Raw genomic sequence first — 14,292 nt, 5'->3', positions numbered from 1 at the left:
TTTCTATAAAAAATTTTGTCAATATTTTATTTCTATAAGAAATTTTGCCAAAATTTTAAAAAATATAAAATTTTGTCAATATTTTATTTCTATAGAAAATTTTGTCAAAATTTATTTCTATAGAAAATTTTGTCAAAATTTTATTTCTATAGAAAATTTTGTCAAAATTTTATTCCTATAGAGAATGTTGTCAACATTTTATTTCTATAGAAAATTTTGTCAAAATTTTATTTCTATAGAAAATTTTGTCAAAATTTTATTTCTATAGAAAACGTTTTGTCAAAATTTTATTTCTATAGACAATTTTGTCAAAATTTAATTTCTATAGAAAATTGTATTTCTAAGAAAATTTTGTCAAAATTTTATTCCTATAGAAATTTTTGACAAAATTTATTCCTATAGAAAATATTGTCAACATTTTATTCATATAGAAAATTTTGTCAAAATGAAGAGAAATATTTTGCAAAATCTACATAAAGAACTCTACCTGGCTACCAAACAGTAAAAAATCTACCATTTTTGATAGAATTCTACCAACTGTGGCAACCGTGCGTCAGGAATTGTAGAACTCTGATTGACGGCTCCATACTGGTCACCTACGTTACTTAAAAACTCTTCATACATGCAGTAAAGACCCAAAGCTAGTTTTTTTGTTGAAAAGTAAAACGAAACATAAATATCTATCTATATATCCACTGTATGCCTTTTTTTGCAGAAAATCGTCCAAAAAAAATTGAATCTATGGCTTAAGTTACTCAATTAAAAGAATCTGAATATGTGGATTCTAAAAAATTTTGAGATCATCAAGAAGTCGTAGCGAAAGATTAATCTATATGAACAATAAATTAAAGAATATCTAACGGTATGGTCCAACTGAAATTGAGAAATATCAATAGGAGTATTGTATCCCGATATTTCGAAAATGATCTTAGAAAGATGTTTGGCATTAATTTTGGTTAAATATTTGCCGAGTTCGACTGTTTGTAAAATTTCAAATGTCCGTCCAATTTTTATTGAAATTGTGTATTTTATATTAGTACACAATCAACAAAACCATTGGTCATTTATCCGGAATGTTATATCTCTCGAAGAGTTGATCACAATTGGTATCCCAAATCGACTGTTTGCAAAATTTTAAAATATTCGGCAAATTTTTGTTGAAATTGTGTCTTGTTGAAAAATTTCCGAAGAGTGTTGTCTCTCGAAGAGTTGATCACTGCTGCCCACTGAAATATTGTGATTTAACAGCATCAGATTTCTCCCTCTGGGTCAAATGAATGATAAGATCTTCGAAACAACTGAGTGTAGATTCCACACCTCAAAGTTGGAATTCATTAATTGAGATCTAGAGATCAGTCTATATTGAACAATGTTGAAAAACTCAAATCTGGATACCGGCGGTCTATTAGCCCCTACACTTCGAATTGTCGTGGATCGATAGAAAAAATATTTAGCACAACTCTTTATGGATCTAAAATAACTTTACACCAGAAAATGAGGCCGACCCATTTTCGTCGGCGGCGGCTGATACTAATTTTTTGTCTCCGGTGGCGGCGGCTTGACGGATAAGCCGATATAAATTTGTCTTATCGGCGGCGGACAATTATCCATAGTAAAATAAATTTGATGTTATCCGAATGGTAATGAGATTAGTTGTACAACTTATCTTACAAGCACATTTACATTTAATTCAAATGTTCTGAGCCAAATTTTTGCAAAATTATTATAGCAACTTGATACGGACGGATTTTGGGTGGAAAATTAAACATTTTGGCAAAGAATGCAACCATTATTAATTAATTGGCGGCTAACTTTGAGTCGAGATGAGTCGACAAATTCGGCGGCGGATTCGACTGGTAAAAACTAGTGAATATTTCTATCGTGGGGAATTTAAAAATTTTGTGCATATCGCATTATTTTTATATATAGCCCCTATATAATCCGACCCCCGATATGAATTTCGCAACCTCTTGGAAGAGCAAATGCCCTAACACCTTGCAAAAATTGGTCCAAATCGGTCCATAATTAGACATAGACCCCATATAAGCAGATCCCCAGATTTTACTTCCGGATCCTCTGGAAGGAGTAAATTCATTCGATCCGGTTTAAATTTGGTTCATGATGTCAGTATGTGCCCTCTAGCAAACGTGAAGAAATTAGTCCATGAACCGATCCCAGGATTTAACCTTCCGAGACTCGTGAAGGAGCAAAATTTCATTCGATGCATTGAAACTGGTTCATATCGGTTAATAATTTTAAATAGGCCCAATAAAAACCGAGCAAGATTTTACTTCTGAAGCCTCACGGAGGCACAAATTTCATACGGTCACGTTGAATTTGGCCATCTAATTACCATGTAAATATAGCTTCATATCATTTCCTAGATATAGATTCCTCTATATAAACTTAAACTGACTTTTCTTTATCTAACACTAAAGACTCCATATGGACTAGGTTAAATTTAGTAGACAATTTGAAGAAGGCTTAAAATATATTTGCCATAGGCAACTGTTATCAAAACCCAAGTAGTTCGATAAGAATAAGATTCGGTCTTCCCGAAAATTCGGCTGTATTCAATTGTTATATTTTTTATTTCCATATTTTGTTCTTCGTAGTACGAAAATATAAATATAGCTTTGGGAATTTAATAAATAAACCTGTTCATTGCAAGTTTTCATACAAAACTTAACTCTTAAACTAAACATACATAAAAGAAATTATAGATAAAAAATAGATCATAAAATAAATCAGTTATGATTTATAAAACCGAAATATCATACTAAATTGGTTTTAAAGTTCTTTGCAATATTTTGAAATATATAATAACTTTTATAAAAACTCTACCCGATACATGGATATTTTGCAATATTTGCATATATAATAAACTTTATGAGTTCTTATAAAATCTCTGCATCAAATGCATGGATATTTTGTATAAAAATTTCAATAATTTCATTTATATTTATCTTAGTTTATATAAATTTACATGAATATGACACGTTTTTTATGATTTTATTTCCTGAATAAGTTTCACTTATAACTGCATATTAATATTCATATTAAAATCAATTGATAGAGAATTTGTCAAAGGAATTTTTATTGCAAAAGTAGGTTTAAAGTTACCCATAAATTTTTGCATATGAGGTTAATAACTTAAAACTAAGGAAACAAAATGGATCTAAAACTGTTTTCATATTCTCTATGAATATTACAGATAAAGAAAATTACTAAACAAAAAATATTTTATTAAAAATTTATTCAGATTCGTTGATCCATTGGTAAAATTTTTTCGAAGAACAATTTTTTTTTATGCTCAAATCTCTCCTTTAAGTATTTTGAATATTTATAACAAGTATTATATATTATGAAAGGGATCTACAAAACACTACTAATAAAATTTAGGTCCAAAAAAATCGTAAGCCAACATCGTTTTTTTCGAATGGAAATTCATAAAATGTTTATTTATTTTTTTTAGAAAAAAATATAAAATTAAAAGCCTACTTTTCGTTGGCTTTGTAACCGACTAACCGGTATCATTCATAATTTTTAACAATTACTGAAATCGTATAACTAACTCTTTTTTATGAGCTTGTATTTTTGCACCATCTGTGGTGTAACTATAGACTGAATGCCATCAATCACAACCACAACCTAAACTATGTGGCACTGCATTAGAAATGAACTAATAAACTTTTTATGACCCTAAATATCATTTAATCTCTCAATTGCGAAGTTTAATACTTGTGAAGTTTAACAAATACAAAGTTTTTATAAGCATTTTCTTTTCCTAAGAAAATCGATGTCTCAACTTTTTGTCAAAGTAAAACAGTAGAAAAATCAATGTTAACGTGTCAATCTTCTTTCCCTTTTGTTTTTCTAATTTTTTGTTTATTGATTTTGATTTGTAGGGAATATTAATTATATTTTTTTTATTGCACATCTAAAATCGATTTACTTTTCACGAATTTCAAAGTCGACTAATAGACCGATTTTTTTAAATTTAATTAAATCAAAAAGTTTTCCTCTATATAAGAAAATGACTATAAGGACGAACGGATAATTTCTCGTAACACTGGCCAAAATCGTGTAGCGTCATAGTAGAATCATGCAGTCACAAATAAAATATTCGATGATATTTTCTGAAAAAACTCTAAACATTACAAATATGTAATGTATTTCAGATCATATCTTTGGTTATGTAAATAGAAATATATGAAAATACTTACAAACTATGTGTAAAACTTGAACATATAAAATATTAAAATAAACTATATTCATAATACGTATATAGAACTATGTGCTCTTAAAGCTCTCCAATAGTTGTAGGTATATTTGCAGTATTCTCATCTATACTCATTGAAGAGTTTTCATCGTCACCACCATCTTGCCAAACTTTGGATATTAATTGGGTTCTGAAACGGAAATTTAGAAATATTCCAAATAAAATAGGTGAATTTAATTATTAATAACAATAGTAGAGGCAAGTAAGAACAATTATATACGGCCGTAAGTTCGGCCAGACCGAATCTTATGTACCCTCCACCATGGATTGCGTAGAAACTTCAATTAAATGTACAAATTCGAGAAAAACGTCCTGGCTTACAACACAAAAAAATAACTTTTTATCAAGACAACGCACCAGCGCACAAGAGTGTTTTAACAATGGCTAAAATCAACGAATTAAAGTACGAGTTGCTTGACCACCCTCCTTATTCTCATGATTTAGCTCCCAGTGACTTTTACTTGTTCCCAAAATCTAAAAAAATTCCTTGCTGGCAAGCGTTTTACCTCAAATGAAGATGCAATTACAGTTGTAAACCACTATTTTGAAAACCTTAACCCTTTCACTACCGATGTCCACTACAGAGGACATTCGAAAACGACTCCAAACTCTAACTCCCTACTTAGTTTCGATTTATTTCTCTATGTTATTTCAAAGAAGAGGCTCTTATCTAAATAAGCTATAAATATTTTCCATATTGCTGGGCACTAAAATGTATTTTCATAACATTTCTTGACAATAAACGAAAAATGCACAATTTTGGGACAATTTTTCGACAGTACGTCTCTAGTAAATGGATTTTCATATAAAAACTATAACCTATGTTATTGCAGATTCCTTTTTGATTTCTTTCCCAGACTTCAACATACATTACAGGCCAAATAGCATTTAGTTTCGTATGACCATTTGGTCACAATTCAAGAATTAAGTTTTCAAAACAAGCACACGCTTTATAAATAATTGAGGTAGGCCTTCAAAATTGCAATATTTTTTCTACATGCTATTAGTACAAGTAGAAACAGAGGAAAAATTAAAGTTTTTAACATTATGTTTTATTCGGTAGTGAAAGGGTTAAGGAAAACTATTTTAATCAAGGGATAGAATTGCTAGAAAAGCGTTGGACTAAGTGTATTGAAGTTTCAGGAGATTATATTGAAAAAAAAATATTTTTGAAAAACTAACTATTCTCTTTCATTGATAGGCTAAGACGTTACCGAACCGCCCTCGTATAGAAATGAACCGATGTGGACTAATTTTTATGTGATTGGGGATCGGATTATCCGGGGCTATATATAGCTACAGACCGATTTAGACCACGTTTGGCATGGTTATTAGCGTCCATATACTAGCACAATGTACCAAATTTCAACCGAATCGGATGAATTTTGCTCCTCCAAGAGGCTCCGGAGGTCAAATCTGGGGATGGGTTTATATGGGGGCTATATATTACTATGGACCGATATGGACTAATTTTTTTATAGTTGTTAGAGACTATATACTTACACCACGTACCAAATTTCAACCAGATCGGATGAAATTTTCTCTTAAAAAAGGTTGCGGAAATCAAATCTGGGGATCCGACTATATGGAACTCTATATAATTATGGACCGATATGGATAAATTTTTGCATGGTAGTTAGAGACCATATACTAACACCACATACCACATTTCATACCATATACTAACACCACATACCAAATTTCATCCGGATCGGATGATTTTTGTTCCTCCAAGAGGGTCCGGAGGTCAAATCTTTATATGGGGGCTATAAATATTTAAGGACCGATATGAACCAAATTTTGCATGTTTCTTAGAGACCCTATACTAACACCACGTACCAAATTTGCAATAACATTCGACCTACATCAATAACAACTACTTGTGCCAAGTTTCAAGTCGATAACTTGTTTCGTTCGGAAGTTAGCGTGATTTCCACAGACGTACGAACGGCCGGACAAACGGACGGACATAGATAGATCGACTCAGAATTTCACCACGACCCAGAATATATATACATTATGGGGTCTTAGACCAATATTTCGATGTATGACAAAGTTAATATACCCCCCATCCTATGGTGGAGGGTATAAAAACGCACCAATCAAGAAATGACTTTTTAATTGAAATCTCTTCAATCACAGAAATGATAGTATTATCAATCATCGACGTTAAGTAAAAAAATTTATTGCTCCAATTAAAATTTGTTTTAATTGAAATCAATTCAATTTTTAAATATTTGTTTAATTGAATTATAAAATTTAGAATTTGTTGATGATATTTTCTATACGCAGTTCAGTCGCTACGATGAATGTGGATTTGAATCCTTGTTTTATGCGGTATAAAATCTTGAGTAATTTAGAAACAACGGAATAAAAATCTTGGTCACCTTACTTTGCGGGTCGAAATATGAATCAGAATTGTATAACTGAGCGATCGATATAAATAGGGAATACATTATTACATGATGCAAAATTAGCTGCAGTAAAAATAACCATTGGCAAATCAAGAAAAACATCAAACTCTAATTAAAAAAAGTGGGATACTAATTACGGCAAAATTTCGCCCAGGTCAATTCAAATGAAATTGCAAAAATCATTTTGAAGGTGGGCTGGCTACAAATACAGTTGGAGAAGTGACGATATATTATTGTTCCAGATCCAGTTTTTTTTATCCCGCCTGAAAAATACGTTTTCGCGAACCGTAAAAATCATATCCATGGTTGAATAAATATGAGCACTTACTTTATTCTACTACTTTTGGCAAAATAGATTTATTAGAGAAACAGTTAATTGCACATATATTACTACTTACAAATTTTCAGTGTTTTCAATCAATTTGTCAACACTGCCATATTCACTGTCTATATCACCATGACCATTCATTAAGGAAAATGGTAAAGTTCCATTTGGCATAGACGATGAATCAGCCATGCACAAAGTATCCATTTGTTGCGAAAGCTGTTCAGCCTTAAAATCATATCTTAAGCATTTCACAAGATTTTCAGTCTCCATTTCTAGTTCATTTTTATATTTAGCCATAAGACCTTGCGATTGTTTCACACTTTCCTTTATTTTGCGGAATAGTTCATACTGGACAACTATTTCTTTGTGTATTGTTGCAATATCGTAAGGCCATGATGATGCTTTAGAAGCCCAATTATCAAAGTATTGGAGGCATTTAGTCATTCGATCTTCATTTTTAGTCATTTTGTTCGTGCGTGCCTCTTTTAAAATTTTACGAAATTTAAGGCTGCAATTAAAAAAAGAAATATGTATATAAGAAATGTATATTAAAAGCAAAATGGGATGGAAACGTTATGTTGTACCCTTCACCACGTACCATACCTACATTATTCATTATCAACATTTTTGTATTTAATTCAATGTATAAAAAAAATTTCAAATTCGTAAATGTCAATTTTTCGACTCTAAAAAAATATAAATCTTTTACGATTACTATTTTTATGTTATCCTGATATCAACACAGGCCGGTGTTTTGTCCAAATCAATTACTTTACGGATTATTACAATTTTAATGCGAGCTAATTGGACATGAAGTTTAAGGAATTGATATTATTAAGTTATAGACAAGAAAATGCCTGATATCCAACTTACAAGCCTGACTATACATATGTTTCAGTGTCGGCCAATCCACATTTCCATAGTGTCTAGTAAGATCTGGCTGGATGAGATGATTTAATTTGGGTCTTATATGGTAATTTCCTATGAAAATTACATACGAGAATCATTTCTCCCAAGTTGAACCAGTTTTTACGATTACTAAAAAGTCGACCTTTGTATTTTTCAGCTACATGTCATTCCCTTTTGAGTTCGACTTTGGTCACTATAAAAAGTCGAATAGTCGATTTCGACAAATATAAACAATCGATTAACCGATTTGACGATTTTCAAAATATTCAAAAATCTATTAATCGATTTTAGGGACTGCAAGAAGTCAACTTTGATTTTTCAACGTTTTTGAGAACAAGTGGATTTTATCTATTACAAGTAAAAATTCATTGTAAAGTAAAATGTAAAGTAAAATTAGGATCTTATTCACCCCCTAAGTGGTTATTGTCGCGGAACCTCCAAGTGAACGAAAACTTCTGAAATGTTTCGAAAATTGAAGGCCTGAAATGAACGAAATCCACATATTCAAAGTATCCTGCACTATCTTACACCACAGCAAAAGAGCAAAGTAGTTGCAGCGCATAACCGAATAAATTACTCAACTCCCAAAATGACCGATAAGCTCGGTACGCAACTGTACATCTACAAATGGTCATATTTCCATCTGAAGAGATGGTATAAGATGGCCGAAGCCCGCTCTCTAATCGTTGCTATAAGACCTGGCGTCAAAGTAAGTATGAGTTATTTTGGGGAAAACATTTTGGAACCGTGAGACGCAAAGATTTCGGTCATTGACCATGGCCCCACGTTGGGCGCCACTACTAAAATTCTGAACAAGTATTTTTATTTCCCTCTGAAACCGTTATAACAGTCTCATAAAGCACGTGTAAACTAAGAACGGCAACAAAGGCGTGGTCCACGCTTCATTATGTCCACCCAATTTGTTTGGAATAGATTAAAAATATACCAACCTTGTTTAAGGTTGTACTTCCAGGAATTTCTATCTATTTAATCTATTAAAAAGATATTCTCACACCATTAATGAAAAATATTTTCACATGGGAATCAACCCTAACCTAAAAAAAACTCTACAGCATCATAGATTGGATTCAATCGTCTCGCGACCTTATTCTGACTAATGTTGCTAAAGTTACAAAAGTTGCTTGCGTCTGGCTCATGTACATCCACCATAGGATGGGGGCATATTAACTTTGTCATTCCGTTTGTAACACATCGAAATATTGCTCTAAGGCCCCATAAAGTATATATATTTTGGGCATGTCCGTCCGTCCGTCCGTCTGTTGAAATCACGCTAACTTCCGAACGAAACAAGCTATCGACTTGAAACTTGGTAGAAGTAGTTGTTATTGATGTAGTTCGGATGGTATTGCAAATGGGCCATGTCGGTTCACTTTTACGTATAGCCCCCATATAAACCAATCCCCAGATTTGGCTTGCGGAGCCTGTAAGAGAAGCATATTTCATCCGATCTGGCTGAAATTTGGTACATGGTGTTAGTATATGGTCTCTAACAACCATGCAAAAATTGGCCCATATCGGTCCATAATTATATATAGCCCCCATATAAACCGATCCCCAGATTTGGCTTGCAGACCCTTAAAGAGAAGAAAATTTCATCCGATCCGGCTGAAATTTGGTACATGGTGTTGGTATATGGTCTCTAACAACCATGCAAAAATTGGTCCACATCGGTCCATAATTATATATAGCCCCCTTATAAACCGATCCCCGGATTTGGCTTGCGGAGCCTCAAAGAGAAGCAAATTCTATCCGATCCGGCTGAAATTTGGTACATGGTGCTGGTATATGGTCTCTAACAACCATGCAAAAATTGGTCCACATGGGTCCATAATTATATATAGCCCCAATATAAACCGATCCCCAATCACAGAAAAATCACGATTGCCACTCGAGCCAAAAATAATCTACCAAAATTTTATTGCCATAGAAAATGTTGTCAAAATTTTATATTTCTATAGAAAATTTTGTCAAAATATTATTTCTATTGAAAATTTTGTCAGAATTTTATTTGTGTAGAATATTTTGTCAAAATGTTATTTCTATAAAAAATTTATGAAGAATTTCATAGTTGTAATTTTAAATCCACTTATCGAATTTTGATAGATGCTTATCTGTCTTTAACGAAAAAACTTGAAAAAATGGCCAACGTGTTGTAGATCTTTTAATGCTGGTAACTTATCAAAAAGCATAGGTGAAATGTAAATTTTCAATTTTGAAAAAAATTGTCTCTTTGATTTTTCATTAGAATCTCTAATTTGTACCCGGTGTCGCGCGGTTTTTGGTGAAAGAAAAACTAAATTTAAAACAGTATACATTTTGTTACTTACACTCCATAGATATCTTCCTTGGGTAGACTTTTAAAAACAGAATTATTAGCAAGCTCTTTACAATGTCTGAAAACAGAATCGTATCTTTCTCTAATTTTTGTTGCGACATTATTTCTAAGTTTACAACAGATTGTGTTATAGTAAATGGCTTTATCGAGCCAATCCTAGAAATAGACAGAGATATTTTTAATTAAAGTTTTCTGATATAATTCATTTACGCCTACAAACCTTGTTGCTTTGACATTTTTGTATTGTTGCGTCGAATTGCTCGATTCGGCCAGAGAGCACAAGAGTATCTTCATAAATTTTTGTTATAGCTGATTTAAAATGAAACACTTCCTCCTCTATGGATATGGCATGCTCATGCAGACCATTTGTATAGCAATCTAAATATCGTTTTTCTTCAGACAATAAATAATGGATATGCCTCTCAAGTTTTTCCAATAACCAAATAGGTACCTTATGGTATTTGTTCTTATCGACCTTTATGCATTCTTCTATGATCGTAGTAAAATTTTTGTATACATTGCGGTCGCATTGTCTTATTGTAACATTTGAAACATATAACATTACCGGGGGATTATCGGGATCACTTGTATCACACCAATCGGCTACATAAAAATCACTAGGGACCTTGGCTTGTTCGATGGATTTGATCGGATGTGATGTTGGCAGAGTCATATACATTTCTGTTGTAGGTATACGAGTATCTCTAGATATCGTTTCGAAAAATTCTTTCAAATCTCTAAAGCAACTTATATCATAGTAAAAATATTCGTATGTATTTAGTGAAAATATACCAATTATTTTTGTATCTAGAATGTCATCAATGCTGGTATAAAATTTTAATACACCTTGATCTGAGCCTCTTGTATTGTAGTCTCGATCAAGTGCCAGTTTTAACCATTTTTCAATTTTTCCAATAAAAATTGGATTACAACGATTTTGAGCGAACACTTTATCATGAAATTGAAAGTTGTTGCCATGTTCAGATTCAGTTATAGCAATACAATCTTTGGGTTTATTCAGCACATTTTCAAGAATAATTCGAAAATCTTTGAGCGGTAGGAAGGGTCGAACTCCACATATTAGTTCAAATATTACGATACCAACAGACCAATAGTCTACAGTGTTATTATATTGCCCTGGATCGATAACTTCTGGAGCCACATAATGTCTGGTACCCACAACACTTTGAGCCACTGTGTTTTCGGGAATTTCACGTGCATAGCCGAAATCTGTCAGCTGCAAGAGAAAAAAATGAAATTAAAATTGTGTATAAAAGTAATATCATCACAATTTTGGTTCAAAGCATTATACGATTTTTTATTGTTAAATCCTAAAAGAAGAATTCCAAGTTGTCTCTATGTTATGAACACCGAATGAAATTTTCAATTTAGAATTTAATTACGCTAAGTCTCTCTTATTAACAATTTTTCCAAAATAAGATAGACTCTGAAAGGAGACAGATGCAGACTTGCATCATCCAGTTTGCAGATTGTTGTCAATTTTTCCCCACACAAAAAATATTTTTTGTCTTCAATCACGGAATTAATTGATCCAATTAATTTTTAATTGAAATGTCTTCAATCACAGATTAAAAAATTAATTGATACTATTAATTTTTGTGATTGTTTTTGTTTCAATTAAACACATTGTTGAATCAATTAAAATTTTAATTGTATATTTGTTAAAACTCAATTAAGACTTTAATTGGAAATATTTTTGTGAATTTTTTTCTGTGCGTCAATTTTTTTTACACGTCAATTTTTTTACACGTGCTAACGTATTATTTCCACACACTCAATATTTTTTGTCTTCAATCACGGAATTAATTGATCCAATTAATTTTTAATGGAAATGTTTTCAATCACAGATTAAAAAATTAATTGATCCGATTAAAAAATTAATTAATACTATTGATTTTTGTGATTGTTTCAATTAAACAAATTGTTGAATCAATTAAAATTTTAATTGTATATTTGTTAAAACTCAATTAAGACTTTAATTGGAAATAATTTTGTGAAATTTTTTCTGTGTAGGACGATTAGTCAATTTTTTTAAAAGTGCTAACGTCAATTTTTTACACGTGCGAACGTATATTTCCGCACACAAAAAAATATTTTTTGTCTTCTATCACGGAATTAATTGATCCAATTAATTTTTAATTGAAATGTCTTCAATCATAGATTAAAAAATTAATTGATCCGATTAAAAAATTAATTGATACTATTAATTTTTGTGATTGTTTTTTGTATCAATAAAACAAATTGTTAAATCAATTAAATGTTTAATTAAATATTTGTTAAAACTTAATTAAGACTTTAATTGGAAATATTTTCGTGATTTATTTTTTTCTGTACAGGACGATGACACCTTCGCGCTTACAGTTCCCTAATTTATACATTGGGAACGACAGTTCCTTTAATAAGATCTTACCCCAATAACAACTGCGGACTTAAAGGCCCCCCTCTTTCGTATTGGGGTTGTACATTCCTTTATTGAAGCCTAGAGTTCCCCCACTAAGTTATCCCAGCGAAACCTTGGCATCGAAAGTTGCCTCACTGAAATCTTAGCGGCTACAGTTCCCCCACTAAGACCTTTGGGCCTTGGAATCGACAATTACTTCACTGAGACCTTAGAGCCTACGGTTCCCTATACACAAAAAATTTTTTCTGATTCAATCATGAAATTAATTGATCCAATTAATTTTTTTATTGAAATGCCTCCAATCACAAAAATGATAATATCAATCACAGTTTTAATTGGGCATAAAAAAATACCTGATTAAAAAATTAATTGATTTCATGAGCAAATTTCAATTAATTTTTTTAATTGAATCAATTAAATATTTAATTGATGTTGATTGCAAAACTCAATACAGTTTTTAATTACAACTATTTTCAATTACTTCCTTAACTGGCTTTGTGTTTTTAGTTTGATTAAAAGATTTATTGTTTGAAAAAACAAAATTTAATTAAAAAAAATATCCATCAAAATTTTTAAATGACTTAAGGTTGAGTTACATATCATGCGTTAATCCGTGCGTTGATGGAAGGGTTGATATTTTTCAGTTTGAAGCACTCTAACAAAACTTTTGCTTTCGAAGATAAAATTCAACTCTTCAATCAACGGACGCATTAACGCATGGCATGTAACGTCTTCCGAGTTTGATTAAAAAGTTAATTGTATCAAGTATTTTTTTTTAATTTAAAAAAATTCAATCATTAACTTAACGTAATGTTTCTATCTTGATTAAAAAGTCAATTGTATCAATTAATTCATTAATTGAAAAACTTTTTTTTTAATTGGAAATATTTTGGTGATATTTCCTCGAGAAAACAAAGTCACACATTTGGTCCGATCCGAAATTCAAAGGTATGACTTCCTAATACTCAGAAGTATTAGAAGATCATATCTGTATCTTTGTCACATAACAGGTTGGCTGATAAGTCGCCGGTCTGACACATAGATGGCGTCGCTAGTATTAAATGCATATTATTTTTATATAGTACCAACCTTCGTGTCAAAATTTGACGTCTGTAAGTCAATTAGTTTGTGAGATAGATAGATAGTCTTTTGTGAAGCACCTTTTGTTTTTGTGAAAAAAAATGGAAAAAAAGGAATTTAGTGTTTTGATAAAATACTGTTTTCTGAAGTGAAAAAATACGGTGAAAGAAAAAACTTGGCTTGATAATGAGTTTCCGGACTCTGCCCCAGGGAAATCAACAATAATTGACTGGTATGCAAAATTCAAGCGTGGTGAAATGAGCACGGAGGACGGTGAACGCAGTGGACGCCCGTGGTTACCGACGAAAACATCAAAAAAACCCACAAAATGATTTTGAATGACCGTAAAATGAAGTCGATCGAGATAGCAGAGGTCTTAAAGATATCAAAGGAACGTCTTGGTCATATCATTCATCAACATTTGGATATGCGGAAGCTCTGTGCAAAATGGGTACCGCGCGAGCTCACATTTGACCAAAAACAACAACGTGTTGATGATTC

General features: G+C 31.7%; 1 protein-coding gene across 1 annotated transcript in view; it reads right to left on the bottom strand.

Moving 5' to 3' along the window:
* Window positions 1–582: 582 nt before the first annotated feature.
* Window positions 583–14,292, bottom strand: part of LOC142220544 (inhibitor of nuclear factor kappa-B kinase subunit beta-like) — a 41,183-nt gene continuing 27,473 nt past the window's right edge. Inside the window, exons 3-6 of the mRNA XM_075289731.1 lie at window positions 10,510–11,526; window positions 10,282–10,445; window positions 7,095–7,532; window positions 583–4,412 (exon numbers count right to left, since the gene is read on the bottom strand). Of these exons, the coding sequence (XP_075145846.1) occupies window positions 4,304–4,412; window positions 7,095–7,532; window positions 10,282–10,445; window positions 10,510–11,526 (1,728 nt within the window). The 3' untranslated portion in view covers window positions 583–4,303. The remainder of the gene's footprint in view (window positions 4,413–7,094; window positions 7,533–10,281; window positions 10,446–10,509; window positions 11,527–14,292) is intronic.

This window comes from Haematobia irritans, chromosome 1 (assembly GCF_050003625.1).
Source record: "Haematobia irritans isolate KBUSLIRL chromosome 1, ASM5000362v1, whole genome shotgun sequence".
NCBI lineage: Eukaryota > Metazoa > Arthropoda > Insecta > Diptera > Muscidae > Haematobia > Haematobia irritans.
Note: the sequence above shows the minus strand (reverse complement) of the source record. Positions and strands in the feature narration are given on the sequence as shown.